Below are 22,380 nucleotides of genomic sequence, written 5' to 3' on the forward strand. Positions count from 1 at the left end.
AGAAAATCAAAAACAGCTGACCAAATTCCAGATTTGTATTTTTATATATCCAGAAATGAATGCCAATAGTCACCCTTTTTTTTAATCCGTATATTTAGAATACATTAATATTTCACTGATGCCCTTTATTGTCTTTATTGTCTTTTATGGACGCTTATTCATCATTCTAAAAACCCAGAAGGCTGAAAACAAATGTATATTATTTCAGCATTCGGTTCAATTTAACAACCTAAATATTATTCCAGTAAGGGCTGCGCTGATACGAGCCACACATATTCTGTAGCAACAGACAGGCGCCGTTGAAATAAAATGAAATAGGTTCAAAGTTGTTTTTTGGGGGAGACGCAGGGAAAGCATACACGTGCAAACCACAGCGCCAGAGAGCAGGATCTCATTAAATCTCGTTTTTAATAACCCCCGGAGACTACATCATCTTGTCTAAACAAGCTCGAGTAGCACTGAGGGAGAGTACTGAGATGAGTCTAAATAGTCTGTAGTGCCGCTCTCGGCTCCCAGTCTTACCCATAGGCCTGCGTCATCCATTACCCGGTTAGTCCTAAAAATATCAGATGAGGTGTTCGCCCAGGCCCGGTGTGGTGAAGTCACCGTGCACTCTCAGGCCAGGAGGATGAGCCCAAGTGAAGTCTGTTTGTGTCTATCGTCTCTTGTGAAGTGGCGACGGTGGTCTCATTTCCTGTCTCGGAGGGCCTGACGCCACTGTACGAGACACTCGTTCGGCGGGTCCCAACGTGGGGTCCTCGGTACCTCCAGGGGGTCCATCAAGACGGCTCTGGCCCTGGCAAAATAAACTCCACCATTATTTCATAATACCGCCGTTGGAATGTACAATAATGGCTGATAATGTTTATCCTGGTCTCACGGTTTGCTCCCTTACTATAGTACAGACAGGTGTGGAGGTTGGGACGAAGTCATATCGAACGATAAAAATCTTCTCTCCCGGAGACTAAATCAAATGGGGTCCATGGTCTAATGCGTATCAAGTTGAGCGTTATTGACGTGATAATGGTCGAGAAATCATGAGATGGGCAAGGTGTATTTTATTTTATTTTTTATTGTTCCTGATACTCAAAGCCCCTTTTCCCACCTTCACGTTGCAGGGCACAGTTGGTCCTTCGGGCGTCCCAGGGGTTGACGGTCTAAAGGTGAGATCAGCCACGGCGACCGCTGTCCGCATTGCCCCAATCATGTATCACGCACAGCACAGTTCATCGTTATAACACAGATGTAGCAGCAGGACATTCGGTACTGGTACCGATACTGGTACTGGTTTGTCAGGGCAAACCAGTACCGGTATCGGCATTACCTCTTCATCAACATCATCATCATTATCATCACTATCATACACCTTTAGGGGCACAATGGGATGTCGTACCTGAAAAACCATATAAGGTACGCTCATTGTACCCTTGGCATGGGTACTTGTTTGTAATTTTGTACCTTTGGTGACAAATTTGTGTCGCACTGATACAAAAATGGTACACATTCCATACATATTTGGCCTTTACAGGGTACCGTTGGTGTGACAATTCCCTTTTACCCATGGAGGTACAATATTGTATTTCATGTGCATAATTGCATGAATTTTAGTTGTCATTATCTGATCGTCAAAGATGGTTCTTACTTCCAAGCTCGTCTACGACGCAGTTGTTTTGTGATGACTCATAACACAGAAGAGGTCTTGTTACTTTGATTAAAACCCGCTGTATCCAACCCGGCGGTATTTCCAGAGTTCCGATCCCAAAATACACATCGGGAAAGGGCTGAGACGCCGTGCTTCCATCCACACTCCAGCATTTTCAGCGTTTCCATCTTCAAAAGATTTTGCCGATATTACGCTTCTTTGTGCTCGCGTTTGTCTTTTGGCCATGCGTTGCTGCATTATTACGAGCAGAATGCCGCCATGGATTCCAGCAATTTCAAACCACTATCCTATTAAGGAGGAATCCCTCGGGCTGCGTCTTCGAGCCGTAACCACAGCGTAACCGGGCTTCAGCCGTCGGCGGATCTTCTCACACTCTGCACAACTCCCTGCTTTTCCGCTTCATTTTCGTTCTCAAACCAATTAAAGTGGATGCAGTGCAGGTATAAACCGGTATTGTCTCCAGGACGGAGACGGCGTAAAGGAAGTCAAAGAATGAGGAGACAATTTGCGAGGCGCCATCTTTCTAATCCCAAGCGTTTATTTCTAACGATAGGAGAGGGGCAGCATGCGAGGCCGTAATAGGAACCAGAGTAGAGATGTTTCACTTCGGAGCGAGAGCCCCCGCGCACGTTGGAACAGGCCGATTCCACGCCTGTGTTGAGACAGAAGTTGCCAGCACCCATGAAATAAAACCCTCGAAAAAAGCAGCGCGGCCGCTCTTATAAAGCACAATTGGTTACGGTATGTAAGCGTCACTCATGCAAAGAAGTTAAACTTTCAAGCCGTTGGTTCGCGAGGCCCCCCGAGCTCCAGCGGCAAGCCGACTGGCAGACGTTATATTGATCTGACATGGATATCCAGCGATGGGGGACGGTCGCTAATGCGAACCTTATCAGGCAAAGTGTTTCAAGGTTTTTAATCAGATTCCATCATCATTGTGGCAATATATCATCATCATTACATCAATGAGTCCCATATGTGCGCTGATAGACGATACAAGGATCCCGGGATTTACAATGAGTTTTATTGGTGTGCAGTGCGGGATACTCCCTAAACTTTGGCCTGTTACGCGGGGGCTAATATTTCCATGGGGTTTTGAAAAAAAAAAATAATACAAGGAAATTCTACCAATAGATTTTGCTGGATTTTTTTTGGGCTAAGCATGCATGTGCATGCGGACAAACATAAAAACACAAAAAGAAAGGAGTTGAAAGATAACAAACATGCCGGATTGGCCTGCAATGATATTCTCCAATCAGGCTCGGTTCGGTTTGCCGGTAGAGTTTGATGCTTTAATTCCGCTCTCTGAATTTGTCCAAATGTGTTCAGGAAAAGCGGCTTCTGTCATTTTTCGAAACGTCATGGGGAGGTAATCTTTTTTTTCACTGCAGCAGATGGACTGAAACTAGTCACACAATTAAGCCTTTAGCGAGTCGGTAGACTCAAGATTCAAGAGGTTTATTCAAGAGGTTTCATGAAGTGAACTGCTCCTAACTCCTCTCTTTGTTATACTTACTAATTGAGGGATTCATTTTCTGAATGAATCCAGAGTCAAGTTATGAATTCATTCGTGCGGAGCTCATTCCCAAGCCACGCTGATTGTCACGCATGGTTCAATTCTGCACCGTTCAGAAACTCAAAGGTTCAAAACTTCAGAGCGGGACCATTTCATATTGATTTCTCACTGATTTCTTCTTGCCCACCCTGCGAGGCAAGTGTCATCAGCGAAACTCTGAAAAAGGTTTATAACTATTTTTCTTAAGTCAAGGAACTTAACGTAAAACTGACGCGAGGATGGTATGACATAACACACACTGAATGAAGCCACTGTGTGTGTGTTGTGCTGTCCATAGGGGGACCTTGGCACCCCAGGACAGGACGGTTTCCCTGGGACCAAGGTTTGTGTTTTTGTGCTGTTTTTTTTTTTTTTTTTTTTTTTTTTTTTTTTTTTTACTTTCTCGAGAAGACATATTTGATTTTTGTTCTTGTTTTTCTCAATGTTTGTTTTTTTTGCCGCAGTAAAACAAATTTTCATTTATACCATTGTTATTCAATTTGCTCTTCTTTCTTGTGCGTACATATTTCTGGAGGGGAAAAAAATCCCGAAATGCTCTCAAATTTCCTCAAGTTTTCTCCCAGTTATCGACACGCAACAGTTATCTTATTTTGCGGAATCTGAGACAACATAATTATAATCTAAAGAGATGGGTAGCAACGGGTGGGGTGGGGGCTGATGCCCAGCCAAATTATCTGACTGCTCCTTCTGTGGATTAGAAAGCGCTTGAAGTTCGTATCAGGTCGAGAGACGTCAGGAAGTGATGCTGCATTCCATGGGAACTCGGAAAACTGTAATTTGTGGATAGTCCCCATGTTAACATATCATCAAATCCACAGAGTAGTTCAAAACAACCTTGTACGTGTAAAAATAAATTATCTATACAAAGGGAACGACATCCATACTGCCACCCCAATCAAAGCAGTACAGAATTGAACCTGCAAACTTCAGTTGAAATGAACGGAAATCATTTCTCAGGTACCATGAACAAACTGTTCCTCCAAACCAAGACGGTAAAATACCCATGTAATTGATTGGTAACACCGCTTGTTAGCGTTGGCCACTCGGTGTAATTGCTTGTCTCCGAGTTTGTTTTAAAGGGGAGCGGTTGACACCCGGCTCGCTTAGAAAAATGCAGCCGAAACTCGAGAGCATTTCCTCTAATCTAACATGAATTTACCCTCAGATAAGATCTGACCTTAGCCGCCTGCAATAAAGCCCGCCAACCTCACCCAATACTCCAGAAAACTCCTGTGTGTGTTTAACGCCCTGTTTTCTTTCCCGACAGGGTGAAATGGGAGAGCGGGGTGAAAAGGTAAGGAGTTGATTCAGATCACCAGACATCCCACCGTGTGTTTACTGACGCCGTCTTCTTTATAAGCTATACTATTGCACGACGATGGCAGCTCTTGGATTTTTTGGGGGAGGCGAGGTCTGAGCAACGGGCCTCCAATAAAAATCTTGGAACCCGTCTTTTTCAGTGATTCAGAGAAGTGAAGTCACTTCAGAGCTTTCGGGACTCGGGTCTGATTTGCGGGGGAGCGAAGAAAGGCATCAACCACAGCGACCGCAGATAATGGGAGGCCACACAATAGCGACACTGTGCGAGAACCGGCTCCGCGCTTATTTTCTCTCGTTCTTCAGCCCTAATGGGGTTGTTTTTTTTTTTTTTTTTGATCAGTGGTACGTGGGAGGTGGGAACACCGTGTCCACGGTAAAGACGGCGAAGGGAAGCTGGAAGCTGCTTTGCTGGTGACTCAGTCGCCTCCATTGAAGCCCCCAAAGGCAAAACATGCCTTGAGACAGTACTTCCTATCCGTGGGTCTTTTCAAAGTTTTTTTTTTTTTTTTTTTTTCCCCCACTGGTTTGTGTTATCATCATTATCACACTTAAGTCACCAAATGAGTCTCGTTTGCACCACATGTGACGGACCCAGTCGTCAACCTGGCAAATGGACCCTGTTCTGGCCATACATCTGCGACGCAGTTGTGCGCTTTCCTCCAGTGTCAGTCGTACAGTCCTTGGACAGCCTTCCAGGGCGATCAGCTGTCGTCTAGTCTGTTTTTTGTCGTCTGTTTGTCTGTCTGTCCGTCCGTCTGTCTGTCCGTCGTAACTCTGCCTAGAACCGTCCCGCCTGATGTTCTTTAACGTTTTTGCCTTCCTTGTGACCTCACAACAGGGCGACATGGGAGAAGATGGACACAAAGGTGACGTGGGGGAAAAGGTATGTGCATTCCGACCTCACCCCTCCCGCTCCCCCCCTTTTGTTTATGTCACGGACGGCGACTTAAAAAAAAAAGCCGGAGCCGGAGAGTCGGGGGCTCCTGCGAGAAAATCCGGAGAAATTTAATGTCAGCCATGTGGGAGGCAACGTATGGATGGAGAGCGGCGTCGGGGCCCGGGTCGTGGCAAAGTGCCCTCAGATGTAGGCGAGTCGGGGCGTCGGGGGAAGGGCGATTGGCAACCGGCCTGGCACTCCGAGCGTCCGCCGCTCTTAATGTGGACTTTAATCGCATGTGCTACGTTTCCTGCTTGGACGGCTCCCGCGTTAATTTGGAGCCATTTATCATGGGGAGGGGGGGTGAGGCCTGACAAGTTTTCTGATCTGTTCCGACGCCGGAAAAAGCTGGAGCTGTTTTCGACCCACTGCTTTGAGCCAGATGCAGATTGCCTTTTGCTCTTGGGAACATCTTCCGTGTGTTTACAAGTTTGGTTTTTGTAGCGTCCGGTTGTGTGTATTCCTCCTTTTCCACATCCAGAACTTTTGTCTTAATTCTCCCGAAGCGGCATTGATGGATACAGGGGTGTGAAGGATGGATTTCTTTTCAAGGCCCCTCAAGGACGGACTTCGATTTTGGGTTTCCGCGCGTTTGAACCCCGCGACCTCAATCGCTCTACTTCGTTGAGAAAAACTCGACGTCCTTTTCCCCTTTTCTCGCATCGAGCGTCTCGTCAAGATTTTCCCCCGAAAGACAAAAGAAATGATAGATATTTAAATTTAGAAAACTGAAACTCAACAAGACAAATGAAATTAAACAATGTCTAAACAGCGGAGCCGCGGCGGAGAACTCCATTGAAGGCGGCGTGAACAGACAGTGCCGATATTAGAGTTTGTTTCTCTCTTTTATTCCCTTCCAGGAACATTTTCTCCGGTGGAAAAACCAAACACTATTGGTGGACGGGCGCTACAGTAGACGCAGGCTGCACTCAAAACGTCACTGCCAATTTATTGCGGTTCAGCGGAGAGCAACTTTGATAACGCTGCGCTTTATGGACGGCCAGGGTTTTAAAATACGGCTGCCAAAAACAAAAAAAGACAGGCGTGGACGGAAACAGATGCGGGATATCGTCCATCTGTTGAAAACGGGCGAATAGAAAAGGAGGTGGAGGGCGATAAAACGTCCCGCCTTTGATCCGCTCCACCTTTAGCGCCGTAAAAAACGCAAGAATGCGATTGGAGGAATGGCCGAAGGGGGAGAGAGAGCTGGAATGGAGTCGGCCTACCATGGGAAATCAAAGCTCTGTAGCAGGTCACCTGCCATTTCGCTCCAGGTTGTTTCATAAGATAAGCCGACCGCATAGAAGCGTGAACGCTCGGAGCTAAATCAAGGATCAAATCAGTTGACTTCTTTTTCACTTTTGTGGATGTGAGCTTTATACAAAAATATATAATGCCTGTACTGCAATTGCTGTTTTTTTGAACTTGTTCAAAGTTGGATGAGCAAAGTACTATAATAATGGTCTTATATATAATTCTCACCGACCTCGGCGGTGGTGTGAAACGGTTTGTACGATCTTCAAACTTGTCACGGCTGTTTGGTCGGCGATGGGGAAGAGGCGTGCAAAGTTTTGTGTGATCCGGCCATCCGGTGGCGCTGTTCGCAAAGAAAAATCACTGTAAATGCGAAGAACTCCTCTACGGCTTATCCGATCGGGATGCAGTTAATTTTGTGTGATCTCGGACCAAATTACCAGAGGGAGGGAGGGAGAGAGAGAGAGAGAGAGAGAGAGAGAGCTGAATTAGCCCTGGATGTCATGACTGCATCGTTCAGAATCGAAAGCCGCAAGGGGCCCGGCTTGTTGTTCGCCAGTGTGTTACCACCATCATTTAGGATCTGACTGTTGTTTTTTTTCTCCTAAATGCCCGTCAATGGCTTATTGTTTCTCTGGGAAGAGGGGAGAGAAATGGCGGCGGCGGCACCTTTCATCCTCCCTGCCTCGGATGCCAAAGGTTAACAGTACACAGAGCAGACAGCACGGGGGGAAACGTGGTAACACAGGTTGAAAGGTGGACTAGTGAAAGCTTCAGTATGGTAAACAGAAAGACTTTAGCAAACATGAGAGAGAGAGAGAGAGAGAGAGAGAGAGAGAGAGAGCGAGAGAGAGATGGGGATGGGGATGCAAGCACCACTCGAGGCTTCGCCTGCTGCTGCAAAGGAAGGTTGTTTTGACAGGGCGATCTGCGCACTGCGAAGAAGGCTGAATGACACACACAAGCAAGACAAAATCGTCCTTGCTGTCCTTCACGTGCACGCCCTCACGCAGGCGCGCAAATCGGAACAAAAAAAGCCTCCCGACTCGGGCGGCGATCTGCTCTTTGGCACCGCGTCCCAGATCCTGTCAGGGACTTGGCTTTGGCGCCGTCCCCCTCTCAAAGTCAGCTGCAGCGGCAAGAAAGTGCCACGGGTGAGAGAGCGGCCGTACGGTATCTTGCGAAAAAAGGCGCCTGTTCTCAAAATTAAATAGTGAATCGACATAATTCACTTTCACATAACCATCGCTTGATGTCGAACTTTGATAAGCCGTCAGCAATTTGGAAAGGAGAACCTTTATGACTGCATGTACGAATCTGGAATCACTACAAATGAAACGGAAAAAATAAGTCTTGCCAGGGGTTTACATGCATGGCGCTCCTTTATAAAAATGATTAACTTTTTGTGTATGATGCCTAAATATTTAACAGAGTGTGAAACAAACTGTGACACCAGAAAGGCAGACGTCAGAGGAGGGAAAATCCCTTTTGAGCTCAAAAACACGAAAACCGGGTAAACTGTTTAAGTCAGACTCTTTGGGTTTTTGGGAAGCCGGTGGTTGAGAAACCCTGACATTGGCCACGACACCGAGTCCCGGGGTCCAGCCTGGCCCGCGGTGAACGTGCCTCGATTCATCCACTGACGGGGCGTCTCGTCCACACGGGAGCCAATCAAAACTTGTGTCTCCCGGCATGATTTCCCCACCCGGTCGTTAAACGGCGACTGAGGTAACGTTCGACCCAAGCTCCAGGAATTCGGTCAGCGTCGCTAATGACTATAACGCAGAGAACGGCTCGCTCGCTCATCTCTTGCTGGCTGCGTTGGCGAATTAACGGTCTTAAATGTGTCACAGCACTCCCTGGGATTCTTGGCATGATGATTTATTCCGCCGGCTACAGTATACCTGGCAACCGGCACTGGAAAACGGCCTAAAATGCCACAACGACATTATAGGATCTTTAGGCTATTATCTCCAAGTGTCGGTACATGTGGTTGATGCAGTCGCTAAGCTATTACGGGCGGCCATAATGAAGTGAGGCTGTATTGACGGTACACTCCCCTGCCACGCTCCGTACTCAAATCACAGGGCTGCAGCCTGACCCTGGTAATTGGTCCAATTGGGACACTTCAGCACTTCACGCCGCGGCGACAGTCTACTCACCTCCCGGCTCAAGCGGTCTTTCCATCGCAACCGCTTGCCGAGTCTGTGGCCCGAAATTGATTGAGTGCCGTGGACGCCTCGCTGGGCTCCTCAGCTCGGTGCCGCTAGTGTCCCAGCTGTGCCGCGCCAGATCATGTCACCAAGTGTTAATCAATTCAGAGGCAGCAAAAGGAACACGAAGTGTTGATTGCCTGCGTGGGGATACACTTGGCGTGTTTATTTGTTTTTCCTTTTTTTTTGTGACTTTAAAGTTTTATCTCTAGTTGGTGGGTGGTAGTTTCCATTCCAGAGAATGCAACCAGATGTCAATGCTTCCCAATGCTTTCTTATGTACTACATCTTACCATTTGACTTGTCAGCTTCCTGTGGTGTCAGTCTACCAAAGAGGCAAAGAGGTTTCTGGTGTTTTCTGGACACATTTGTGAAATATGCCTTCCAGCACCTCAAAAGCTATGTTATTTAAGTGATGCATCTTGTTTAAAACAACTATTTTAACACATTTTAAACAATTTTCAAATCATCAATCCATCCCTGATTTTTAGCTGTGAGAGCTGTGAAGCTCTTTAAGTGAATCATGGGTTGCCAGGTAACAATGCCTCGCTCCAGAATATTACAGTCAGAACAAATCTCAGGTGTTTGAATTGGCAACCCGACAGCACCAAGGCCTTTTGTTTCACAGTTAGAAAGATGCAGCATCCATTCAAAATAACACAAAAAATATAAATAAATAAAAAATAGAAAATAAATAACACTCTGGTGAAGGCCTTTGCAGCCGTCCAATGGTCTCCAATACTCCTGCATAAAGTGCACAGGTCGTCGGTTTGTTGGGGAAACTCGGGGCCAAACTTTCTCTCAGATCGTGCATCCCCTCAATTAAATGATGCAAGATTGGCGCTAAGTTGTGAGAACATTGATATAAAGGGTTTCGGGGGGGGGGGGGGTGAGGAAGCTGACGGCACATCTGAGCATGCAACAAAGTCCAGCTGTAAACAGTAACGCAGTTTATTGTCTTAAAGAAAAAAGAAAGAAAGAAAATGCGGCAATTAAACATGCCTTGTGTGCCTATGCATCATAATGACTCCCATAAAAATCTGAGGGTGGGGGTGGAGTGTGGGGTGGTGGTGGTGGTGGTGGTGGTGGTGCGGGGGGGCATTCCTTCAGCGACTTCTGAGTGCGAGGCGTATGTGCAGCGTGACCGCAGAACCCGCACCAGAGCCCGGTCCCTCTCGCTCCCCTGTTCCCTGTTCCCACCAGCCGCCCATAATTACGTCTGCTGGCCCCCTGTTTTTTTTTTTTATGTCTGTTTTGACTGTAGTAGCGATGCCGTTCGGGGACTAAGCCCCAGTTTCCTCGCGAGTAGACGTCCCTGACAAACCTGAGTACACTACTGTAAAAAAACAAAAATGAAGAAGTGGACATGTGCACCTGCAGTCCGCTCGAACCGTAGCCGCAACCCAGTTTTGCACCGGGACCCAGCTGTTGAGAATCCAACATGTTACGTAATTTGCGGTGGTAAAATGCTGCTTGGATATAAAGACATCGAGACATAAAGTCATCGGTCAGATATGCATCGCTCACCAAATGCAAATGATTCAACCCACGATATTGTGTTTCGTATCGTAGCTGATTTGTAATCCTGTTACAGTCCCTTGAAATGAATGTACATTCTGTTCCGGTTGATCATACACTTACCACCATCCTGTGCTCTGCTGTCATCCCTGCTGCTTCCTTTCCCACTCTCACAATATTATCTTGTTTTGTATCTTGTTTTTTCTCGCAGGGAGATGCGGGCTCCTCGGCAGCGGGCATCAAGGTGATGACTGATTATTCATCTCGGTCGCAAGCATGGATTTCCCTTTTTTTGTTTTCCTGATTATTTCAAATAGGTTAAAAGCATAAAAATAAAACAGGTGAAAACGTGACTCTTCGTCTCTTGTTTGCAGGGCGAACCGGGAGAATCCGGCCGAAGTGGACATAAGGTAAGCGGTGTCCTGTCCGACATTAGCTGGATATAAAACTGTTCAGAGTGCGGGCTGCCCAAATCAAGATTTTAAGATTTTTTAATTTGAAGCTTTTTTGTGCCATAAATTCAGTATAGTAATTATTTTTCAAGTATTTTATCTTAATAATAAATAGGAATTACATGATTATTGTAAGAATTACAATTATTATTTTAGTAATTATTTAGGAATTACATAGTATCTTTATTTATTATTTAGGAATTACATAATTACTTGTATCTTTAGTAATTATTTAGGAATTACATAGTAATTACTTTCATCTTTAGCAATTAATTAGGAAGTACATAGTAATTACCTTTATCTTTAGTAATTTCATATTTGTTAGTTGTAATTACAGAGTAATAACTTGTAATTACATAGCAATTGTGTGTTTTTACTTAGTAATTACGTGTAATTATATAGTACTTCTGTATTACTTTCATCCTTTTTAGTAACCGTTATAATAATGCTTTGTATAGCTTATCCTTTCTGTTATGATGAGCGAGGGTTTTTATTTTCCGCTGATTCACTAACAGCTCAGCGGCATTCTAACTGAGAGTCAGTCAGGCAGTAAATCTTCGATCCGTGGAAAAACCAGAGCCTTTGCGCCTGTAGGCGGCGTCAGACGTTTCGTGCGACACCAAGAGCACTGGAGCGGCGGTGTCTGTTTTGGGCGTCTGGAGTGCACGCTCGGGCGCGACGACTCTGTTTGAGGAAGGATTGAAGGCCCCCGTGGCCCCCGAAGTCCGGCTCTGATCTTCCGGATGTTTTCGCTCTGGATATAATGAGACCCGCCGAGCGAAATAAACCGCACAAATTCATTCCATTACTCGAGGCCATCCATCGCGCACATGTCTGGCTTTAGAAACATGCTGGGGGTTCAGGGACACTTGGGTTTTATTTTCTCACTTGCTCTTATGGACACATTTCTGGATTTGTGCGGATTGGACGATATCTTTAGTTGTTCGATGGGATTCATCTGATGTGGTTCCAACAGGTAGAGCCAAAAGGGCTTTGAAATGGACGGGGGCCGAATCTCTTTCTCGTTTCGCGGCCGTTAATGTTTGACACGGTTCCTCATCTTTTGGGGCGAGGCCGGCAATCACAATTTAACACTACAGTCGCACGGGGGGGGGGGGTTTGGGGCATTCATTCACGGGGCCACGAAGCAGCCCCCCACCCCCGCCAGAGAATGTTCGTTCGTTAAGGTTCATGATGTTACGGTGCTTTCATGAGCCGCGCCGGATATTTCGGAGCCCCCTCTCTGAACCCCCCCGAGTGCCTTTGCAGTTGATCTTTCCCGTGCTGCGCTTAATATCTCTTTTCATATGCCATAAATATAATAGTCTTAATAGACCATTAAATTATCCCCGGCCAGAAGTTTTATTTAGAAAGAATTCCTTCAGAAACCTCATGAAGGGACTTGACCTCGGGGCTGCGTTTTTTGTTTTTTTTCTGCGCCCACAGCTGAATCGAATGACTGTTGCCGCTGTCGCACTTTAATGCGATGGGAGTCTATAATTCCCTTCTTGACTTTGACTTGGGGGGGGAAAAAAAAAAAGAAAAGAAAGACTTCCCCTTAAATCCACAGTAGCTCTCCTAAACAGCAGCATTAATCCCAAACATTTAATAAATGTGGGGGGTAGAGGGGGGTTACACCACCAACAGATTATCCTTGACGCCGTTCATAAAACGTGTAACTGAATCCTCAAAGTGGTAAAGTTTCTGCTAAAAGTGATTTGACGGTGCACTGTTACTTCCACTAATTGCACTATCAGAGCATTGCTGCATGAGTTGCTATGAAAATGCATGTTTTGGAGCTGCTGGTGCTTACCCTGACAACTAATGGTCTCTGCACACTAATAAATAGCAGAATACGAGCGCACTCCTGGGTGTTATTGGAGGTGATGGTCGGTCCACAGAGAGACATGGTCCTCAGAGAGTTGACCCGGCTCGGCTCGGCTGTAACATGTCGCACTTTTCCTGTGTAGGGAGAGCCAGGACTTCCAGGGCTGCCCGGACTTCCGGGGATAAAGGTAAATGTTGCCGCTGTCTTCGTCCCGTTTGTGTCCTGCGGGGTTCCTGAGGTGCGGCCGTGCTCCGGGAAAAATCCGCCCCCGATCTTTATACCCGAACGTCTGAGCGGGGGTAAAAAAAATAAATAAAAAAAAGCCAAACTCTTAAGCGAGAAGCTCCAACAAAGACGTCGGAAGGGCCACGAAAAGCGAGCGCTTCCAAATCAATTTCACGAGACGTCGTGGAGAGCGATGGCTCGTGTAGAGTTTGCGAAATTTGGACGGGAGCCTTACAAAGTGATAAACAGGCGCTGATTAATAGGAACGCCGAAGCCGGCAGGATGCCTCAGGAGCAACGCAATCAATTTCCCTGCGAGCGGAACCCACACGCGTCCCCTTGTCTTTGAAAAGACCGCTCACTTAAGAGGAAGCGTTTAGCAAATTGCCCTCGGCAGACCTTGAGAGCTTTTGATAAAACGGAATATTCTCATTGAACGCCACATCCAACTGCTATCTACGCGCTCGACCGGGGGTTCTCAATCGGCCCGGACTCAGGATCCACCTTTGTCCTCGGTCATTCAAGTCACGACTCACAAACGCGATTCAGGATTCAAAACCGTTTTATCGCACAAAATGAGCGGTGCCGTAATGCACAACGCACAGTTAACGTTGATCGCGGGAAGTGATGTGATGGGAGTGGAGCAGGTGGCAGTCTTAATTTGTTTTGACTTTTACGACGGTGCGGGACACGTGCTTCAAAGTAAAAGCATCTGTGGAAACCGTGCTTCAAAGTAAAAGCACAGGCATCGGAAATTCGGTACCAGCCTCGGGATCCTCATTTTCTCTGGACATTAAGTCACGAATCAAACGTGAGTCATGATCCGAAACCTTTCAAATGTATTTCACAAAATATGCAGTGCAGTAAACCACAATGTGCAGCTTTAATGTGGAAAGCTTGAGGGTAGCGAGTGATCATCTCATTTGGTTTGATTTGTTTTGACTGTATGATAGTGTGGGACACGAGCTTCAAAATAAAACCGCGGGGGCGAAAGGGTGCTTTAAAATAAACACATGGCGTCGGAAATTGAGTGCGCCTCACAAATTAGATCTTTGGAGAAGTGGTCGTTTCGGCCAATTTTGGATCGCGACCCACCAGTTGAGAACCACCGCACAAAATGGGAACGTCAACCATTCTTGCCGTCGTCAGCTTGGGATCTAACTGGGGAATGCTCAACCAAAGCATGCAAGCTCAAAACCCAGCATGATGACTCGGTGATTGTTTGACATAAACGCTTGTTGCTGTTGTGTTTTTGTGTTTCGCTGTTTTTGCTTGTATCTCCGTTGTACGCTCGTAACCTGTTGGCCTTGTTAAAAAAAACAAACAAACAAAAAAAAAACTTTATTCACCCCTGTTTTTACTTACCTGAATGGAATCTAACCACAAGCTCCGCTATTTCAAAGAGGCTGGCAGAAGATAAACATGAAGCCAGACGTGCTGCAGGGTGCATGCTCAGGCCAGGGAGGAGAGAGGAGCGTGCTTGTTGACTTGATTCCGCTTATGATGCTAAAGTTGTCACTGCCATGCAAACGTCCGCTACTGTACCCGGAAAGAAGCCAACTAACTTAACGTTTCTACACCTTGGAGTGCGAAGGCTCTAATGTGTTAAAAACTCTGCCGGCTGTGATGAGTCACAAGGACCTGCTCAGCCAGCCCAAGCTTCTTAGAGGCCTCGCCCAGAAAGGGAGACGTCATTAGAGGGAGTGGAAAAAGGGGGGATTAATTAATAAATCCCATTAATTTATGTGTTTGTGTTTATGTGTTTATGTTTTGTGTGTGTGACGGTGTGTTAATCTGCACATGTTTATGTGTGTGTGACATTGTGTTTGTATGTGTGTGTGTGTGCGTGCGTGCGAGAACATGTTGGCATGCTCGTCTTTTTCGATACGTCTGCCTGTGCATCTTGCCTTTTGTGTTAACCTGTGTGGAGACGGTTCTTCAAAAACAAAAAACAGCCCCCTCAAAAAAATGAAAAATGATCTTGTGAAACGGAAAGTGACACTGATCTTTTTATTATGTTTTGTTTGTTGCCACCTTTCTTTCTGTTTTTTTTTGTTTGTTTTTTTTAGGGGGAGCCTGGATTTTTAGGCCCGCAGGGAGAGCCTGGCCTTCCCGGACTCCCAGGAACCAAGGTATGGGAGCCAAGATAAACCAATCAATAAACAGTTTGATTGGAAGTTAAAGTAGAAATCCATGAGATCTGTGGGTTGTTGTTTTTTTTTTTTTTACCCTCTTGTTCGCTTTAAGATGTCAATTTATTTTCTCCAAATTAACACAACTGCAAATCTTTGGTTTCACAGTCATAGATAGTTATTTCAAATATCCAAGGCTACTGGTCATCACTTGTGTATTTATCTATTTCCCTTTCTGAATCTAGTCTTATTCTCAGTTTCCACCATGCACTCATCCTGCTGAAGAAGAAACCAAACTAATGTCAAATCAAACAAGTCCAGAGCTGATCAGGAATCTTAAGATACAGTTTGTGTTCCACTTCTGATGTATGAAATTGGGGGAGCTGGTTAAATGATACCACAGCCCCCTCTATTGGGATAACCGTGGCATTTCACGTTGAGAGAAAGATTTTATCGAAACATAATATAAAAAGTTTATAATAATACAATAATACTAATACCAATAGTTAAAAAAAATAAAATATATATATATAAACACTCACCGGCCACTTTATTAGGTACACCTTCCTAGTACTGGGTTGGACCCCCTTTTGCCTTCAGAACTGCCTCAATTCTTCGTGGCATAGATTCAACAAGGTGTTGGAAACATTCCTCAGAGATCTTGCTCCATATTGACATGATAGCATCACGCAGTTGCTGCGATTTGTCGACATCCATGATGCAAATCTCCCGTTCCACCACATCCCAAAGGTGCTCTATTGGATTGAGATCTGGTGACTGCGGAGGCCACTGGAGTACATTGACTCATTGTCACGTTCAAGAAACCAGTTAGAGATGATTTGAGCTTTGTGACATGGTGCATCATCCTGCTGGAAGTAGCCATCACAAGATGGGTACACTGTGGTCATAAAGGATGGACATGGTCAGCAACAATACTCAGGTCTGCTGTGGCCTTTAAACCATGCTCACTTGGTACTAAGGGGCCCAAAGTGTGCCAAGAAAATATCCCCCACACCATTACACCACCACCACCAGCACGAACCGTTGATACAAGACAGGATGGATCCATGCTTTCATCTTGTTTACGCCAAATTCTGACCCTACCACATGAATGTTGCAGCTGAAATCGAGGCTCATCAGACCAGCCAACGTTTTTCCAATCTTCTATTGTCCCTTTTTAGTGAGCCTGTGCCAATTGTAGCCTCAGGTTCCTGTTCTGAGCTGACAGGAGTGGCACCTGGCGTGGTCTTCTGCTGCTGTAGCCCATTTGCTTCAAGGTTCCACGTGTGATGGGTTCAGAGATGGTATTCTGCATACCTTGGTTGTAACGAGTGGTTATTTGAGTTACTGTTGCCTTTCTATCGTCTCGAACCAGTCTGCCCATTCTCCTCTGACCAACTGCCGCTCACTGGACTGCAATTGAACAGGTGTACCTAATAAAGTGGCCTGTTAGTGTATATATATATTTGCTTAATATGCCTAGAAGAGTTTGTTTTTTGGAAGAAACTGAATGAAATAATAATATATATTTTTTCAACTTTCAGGAAAAAAACTGTTTTGTTCTTCCCTATTGAATGTATTGGTCAATAAAATAGTAAAGTGATCTTATATAGATATTTTTTGTTACTATCACTCCAGGGGGAAAGAGGAGAACACGGGCCTCCAGGCAAGGGAGAACGAGGAGAAATTGGACATGCTGGACCAAAGGTGTGTGTGTGTGTGTGTGTGTGTGTGTGTGTGTGTGTGTGTGTGTGTGTGTGTGTGTGTGTGTGTGTGTGTGTGTGTGTGTGTGTGTGTGTGTGTGTGTGTGTGTGTGTGTGTGTGTGTGTGTGTGTGTTCGAATTTAATGTAACTCGGTTGAATCATTCAGGCATTTTCTTCATGACATCCAAAACGATGTGATTATGCTCGACCCCGGGGTTCCCCAAACTCGGGTCTGCGGTCTCCTTGGGGTCCTCGGAATTGCAGGGGCCCGCAATAAAATCGATCTATCTAGCTAGCTCGATAGCTGTCTATGCTAGAACTTCCCAAAACAATTTAGGACCCCTGTCATCCACCCATATTGCTCTGCTGCCCCCTACAGTCTCCCTTCCCAAAGTGCACACAGGCCACGACATGACATGATGGTGAAGATAAAGCAGAACACCTTCCCTTCCCAGAGCACGGTCAAGGTTTTCATCCGTCATCCCTCTGGACAAAGTTGTTTTTACTTAATGGCCGAGTGCTGAGGTCCGGCCCCGCGGGTCCTTGGAAAAGTCTCCACATGTTTACGGCTGGCATTGACCTGCCAGGTGGGGTCTAAGCCCAGACAGACCCCTGGAGGATGGAGGCCCCTGCTCCATCTCCAGTGTGCAAACCCAAATAAACACCCTTTCCCAGGCCTAATTGAAAGTGGGTTAAATGAGCGAGGCAAAGCATTTCATTCTCCAGGGAAATTTATATATCTATATATATATTTTTTTTTATAGATATATGTATGTACTGCAAAGTACACAGAAAATGAATCTGTGCATAAAGGTATTAAATGTGTAAATCTAGTTTTGTACAGTTGTCTCCAATTCAGCTCATTTTACTTTGTCTCTGGGGTCAGGGGTCGCAGGGAGAGTCCGGTATGCCTGGCACTAAAGGCACGAAGGTAGGTAGGAATTAGATGATTATCTTTGTTATCATTATTGTTTTTATTCTTATAAGACGGCTAACTTCTCAGGGGTTTGATGTCGATTGAATTGATGATTTTTATTTGTTTTTTGTTTGTAAGGCACACTTTTGGCTCATCCATATCAATTTCTAAGAAAAAACTCAAATGTCAAGTTATTACTGTGCATTTTATGATATAATATTTTGTCTCTTGTCTCACATTAGGGAGAGAGTGGTGAAAAAGGAGATTTGGGATCCGAGGGCCCGAAGGTATGTGATCAATGGAACTTATTATTCCTTTAAAATACCTTTTTTTTTAACCTTCACTCTATGAAGAAAATGATTGGTTTTATTGTAAATAACAAGCCGCACACTGTGCAAATAAATTGGAAAACAGTTCAATAAGCAAAGTTGTATTCCAGTCACTACCTCGCATTTAGCAGCAGGGGGAAGCACATGCAACACTAGTAGGCGCGGCATATCAAACATGTATATCTAGTTCAAGTTCTCTATAATCATGGAAGATTTGACATTAGATTTGCATGGAATATACATACAAATGGAAAGATATTTCACAGAATAATCGGAAATGTATAAAATAAATGAAATCCCATGGGAAAATAAATCAAATAATGAAATTAATTAAAAAGGAGAAATAAGAAAATAATGAAAACAACAAAATAACAAATGAAATACATATATCATAAAAAATAATATCGAAGACAAAAAAAAGACATCAAAATCTAAATGGAAAAATGATCAATTAATGATACAAAATACAATCAATGAAAAAATGACCCATGAATAATAAAGATAATTTGCAAGATTCCATTTATGACACGGTTATTTACTCTTGTCTCATGGAGCGAATTGATGTTTACCTTTCTCAGTTATTATTTTCCCAGGGACTATATCAAGGACTATACCATCAAAGTGTCAAATCGAGGTTTTACCTGTTTACTGACTGAATTATCTGAAAGTTAGTATGTTTCATAAACATACACTTAGTACATTTGATTTATATGTTTACATATTCACAGTAAATATACAGTACCTAATACTTACTTAGTGTGTTAGAAGTTGTACTTTTTTTTTTTTAAATCTTTAAGAATTAAAAATAGAATAAAGGTTTCACAATCTGAAATATGGTTAGGGATGGTGTTTAGGTTTATTCTAATATATAATGTATCCAGGTCTGACTACTACATGTACAGTTGTTTTTTTTTATCTAGACCTGATCTTACTGTAAGTGGTCAGTGTGTCGAAAAAATACAAACAGTGAAATCCACCTTTTCCAAATGCAAGTTTTCACAAATATAATAGAGCGTTTTAAATGAAATTATATTATTAATACAATAACACAACCCAACGATACGGTAAATCCCCCCACCCAGAGGTACGGTAAATCCCCTCGCCCATGACACCCCAGTATATACAATAATACCACATAAAATACACAATCTGAAAATACACGTTCAAAAAGTCGTAACACACTTTATATAATAAAATTCCACCTTCTAAGCTTGTACCTTAAGCTTGTGCACAGTCATAATATAAAGCTACAGTATTATGAGAAATATGATCAAAGTACTGATGTGGATAGTTTACTATAATGTTTTTTTGTGGGGTTTTTTTTCGGAACGCAGGGCCCCGCGGGTCAGAAGGGAGATCAGGGAGCCACCGAGATTATCGACTACAATGGCAACATCCAGGAGGCCTTGCAGGTCAGACACTCCCCGAAACCCCGTTTTGTTATTTGTATTTAATTACTGTTCCCCCTCCCCCTCCTGTGTTTTAACATTAACGTGCAGAATAAATGCGACACAAAATCACATGTACTTCAGTGTACAATGAGTTAACAAAAAAACCCGGCCCCCTGGTTGGCCATGAAGGTACTGAAGGTGGGCCGTGAAAGGTCATTTACAATAAATAAATAAATAGAAATACAATTTTTTAGCTTTGATTTGATTAAATATTTACATTCAAAAGGTTTTCAGAACTAATAAAACTTTGTTGTTCTTTATTCATCTGTTTCATTTTTTTTAACTTGTTTTTTATGACATCATTTATCTGGTTTACCAGGTATGTCCGGACCGAAAAAAAACAAGGCGGTTTTCCTTCAAGCTTGTTTTTTGTCATTCATTGTCTCTCCCTGACTCATAAAACGCCATGTAAAGCAGATAAAAAATGCACTTCAGTCCACACCTGTCCTGGTTTGGTGTCAGCGGCCGCTCTTATCGCCAGAGAAAAAGCGTCGCGGCTTCACTTCCGTCTGAACTGAATCGTCGGGAATGTTTCTGTATCTTTAGTCAATGTGCTGACACGGGTTGGTTTTTGCTAACTTGGTGATTTCTTTCAATCTTTTCCTCCTCTTCCTCCTCCTCTCCGCCTTCTTGGCCGACCGCAGAAGATTACCACTGTTACGGTAACGGTAAATGAGCTCTCCTCCGTCTGCGAGTGATTTTCTTTTTTTGAACGTTTTGTCCCCAATCCGGCTCTGGCTCCGGCTTCGGCTCCGGCTCCCCTCCCGTTTCTGCTCCGTCAACCCCTAGCGGCGTCGCTTTTGAAAACAAACCCTTTGCCCCAACCCCAAGAACCTGTCTGGAACCGGCTCTAAGGTCATAAACAACCCCCCCCTCCCCACCCCCACCCCACCCCCACGTCAAAACAAGCTTTGCAGAAAAATATCCTTGGCCTTTTTTGGGTGGGGTGGTTTTTAAATGCAGTTGACCATGGGTCGCACCATTTTTGTTGTTGTTCCCAGGCTGATACACTGAGACACGTCACGGACGAGGGACAAATTTGACAAATTGAAATCTGATTTGGTTTTGGGGCTCATCAAAGATAAGATATGATAACACTTAGGGATGTACCGATTGTGAAATTCTGGCCCGATACCGATGTTTAAAATAACAATTTCGCCGATTGCCGATGCCGATGTATTACGAGTTCCCCTGAACGCAGCCTCACTCACAGTTTTCCGAGTTTCCGTGAACGCAGCATCACTTCCTGCTTGGAGCACCGCGGAGAGCCGTGTTTGCGTCTTCGAAAATCAATCGTGGATGGTGACATTCTCTCGGACGGATAAAAAAAGAATGACACAAAATGTTCAAATGGATCGCCAAATATATTTTGGCGGCCTTTAATATACCTGTGCGACCAAAACACTGGATAAACATCGGCCCCTGCCATTGGTGAATGGCATTATTTGCCAATAGGCTGATGGCAGTCAGCAAGGTGAATGTCGGCCGATACCAATGTACGGCCGATAAATCAGCGCTTCACTAATGACGCTGTGACAGTCCCTGGAGGGAAATCCGTCGATGCAAAAAAGTCAAGTGCAAGTCAAGAAAGAGATACAGATCAAAATGAGATACGAAATAACACGGGTGCACATTTTATCGTGCTATACTAGCTAGTATCACAAAGCTAACTAGTAGCGCCATGCTAACAACTATCACTATGCTAACTAGTGGCGCAAAGCTAACTAGTAGCACTATACTTACAGCTATATAACAAATAAACCTCTTGAATCATGGCACTAGCTAACTAGTAGCACTATGCTAACAGATAGCACTAAACTAACGACTTGTGAGCCCAATAAGTGTCAGTGTACAGTCAGTACAAGTATTGCAGCATTACAATAAAAAAATAGTCGTGAAATAGTAGCGTACAGTTATATCAGTATTGTAAAAAAAAAAGTGGAACACAGTTATACAGTGGTACCTCGACTCACGACTGTAATTCGTTCTATAAGAACGGTCGTATGTTAAAACAGTCGTATGTTGAAGCAATTTTTCCCATATAAATTATGAAATCATGAAGGGTGAAAATAAACAAAATACACAGCTCAAACACAGTAAATATGAAAAACATATGGATAAGCCACAAACTACGTACACACGCGATGTAGGTCGCCCGCTGACTGACTGCTGACTGGCCGCCGACGCGCGAACTGCAAATTTCCACAGTCGTATCTTGGAGCAGTCGGTCGCAAGTCGATATAAAATTTTCGCGACTATCGTTACTCGTATCTTGGATTAGTCGTAAGTAGATGCAGTCGTAAGTCGAGGTACCACTGTACCAGCAGTGGAAAAAGTGACAGTAATGAAATACTACGTAGTAAAGATGTTAAGCAGTTCGGTCACTAAGATATGTAGAATACCAGATGTGCCAAGGATATTTTGAACAGCAGAGCTATAGATATATCCTTATAGTGTCGATATCGCGATAGGAGATTAGATCTGGATATTGCGATATAGTTAAACGTTGACTTCAGGGCTGCATTATATAATAGTAATACAAATTTCTGGGCTTCATAGACGGTTCTGGCTGTTCTAGTCAATACCTCTTTGCATAATGTATGGAGGCCTTCTTGTCGATAATGATAGTGATATCGCAATATGAGACTAGATATTGTCTTGGATTTTGGTAATCGTGATATCGCCATACAGTCAAATGACATCTTTAAGTTTTCTAACTGCGTTTTTCGTCGACTGTTCACAATCAACGCCTCTACATTTACCTTTTTCCGATGCTATGCATGCAACATCACGTGCCATGGAATTTATCTTAATTTTCATATTTTACTTTTCCATATTCCCAATGGTAGAAATAGTGGTAATA

The 22,380-nt window shown here is 44.2% G+C and overlaps 1 protein-coding gene across 1 annotated transcript in view; it reads left to right on the plus strand.

Annotated features, from left to right (window-relative positions):
• Positions 1-22,380, plus strand: part of col25a1 (collagen type XXV alpha 1 chain) — a 155,767-nt gene that overhangs the window by 120,372 nt on the left and 13,015 nt on the right. The window contains exons 10-22 of the mRNA XM_080022993.1: positions 1,119-1,163; positions 3,517-3,561; positions 4,507-4,533; positions 5,398-5,442; positions 10,693-10,725; positions 10,856-10,891; positions 12,904-12,948; positions 15,055-15,117; positions 16,756-16,824; positions 17,708-17,752; positions 17,980-18,024; positions 19,401-19,478; positions 20,162-20,185. Of these exons, the coding sequence (XP_079879119.1) occupies positions 1,119-1,163; positions 3,517-3,561; positions 4,507-4,533; positions 5,398-5,442; positions 10,693-10,725; positions 10,856-10,891; positions 12,904-12,948; positions 15,055-15,117; positions 16,756-16,824; positions 17,708-17,752; positions 17,980-18,024; positions 19,401-19,478; positions 20,162-20,185 (600 nt within the window). The remainder of the gene's footprint in view (positions 1-1,118; positions 1,164-3,516; positions 3,562-4,506; positions 4,534-5,397; positions 5,443-10,692; positions 10,726-10,855; positions 10,892-12,903; positions 12,949-15,054; positions 15,118-16,755; positions 16,825-17,707; positions 17,753-17,979; positions 18,025-19,400; positions 19,479-20,161; positions 20,186-22,380) is intronic.

The sequence above is a fragment of the Zeus faber genome, assembly GCF_960531495.2.
Source record: "Zeus faber genome assembly, chromosome: 22".
NCBI lineage: Eukaryota > Metazoa > Chordata > Actinopteri > Zeiformes > Zeidae > Zeus > Zeus faber.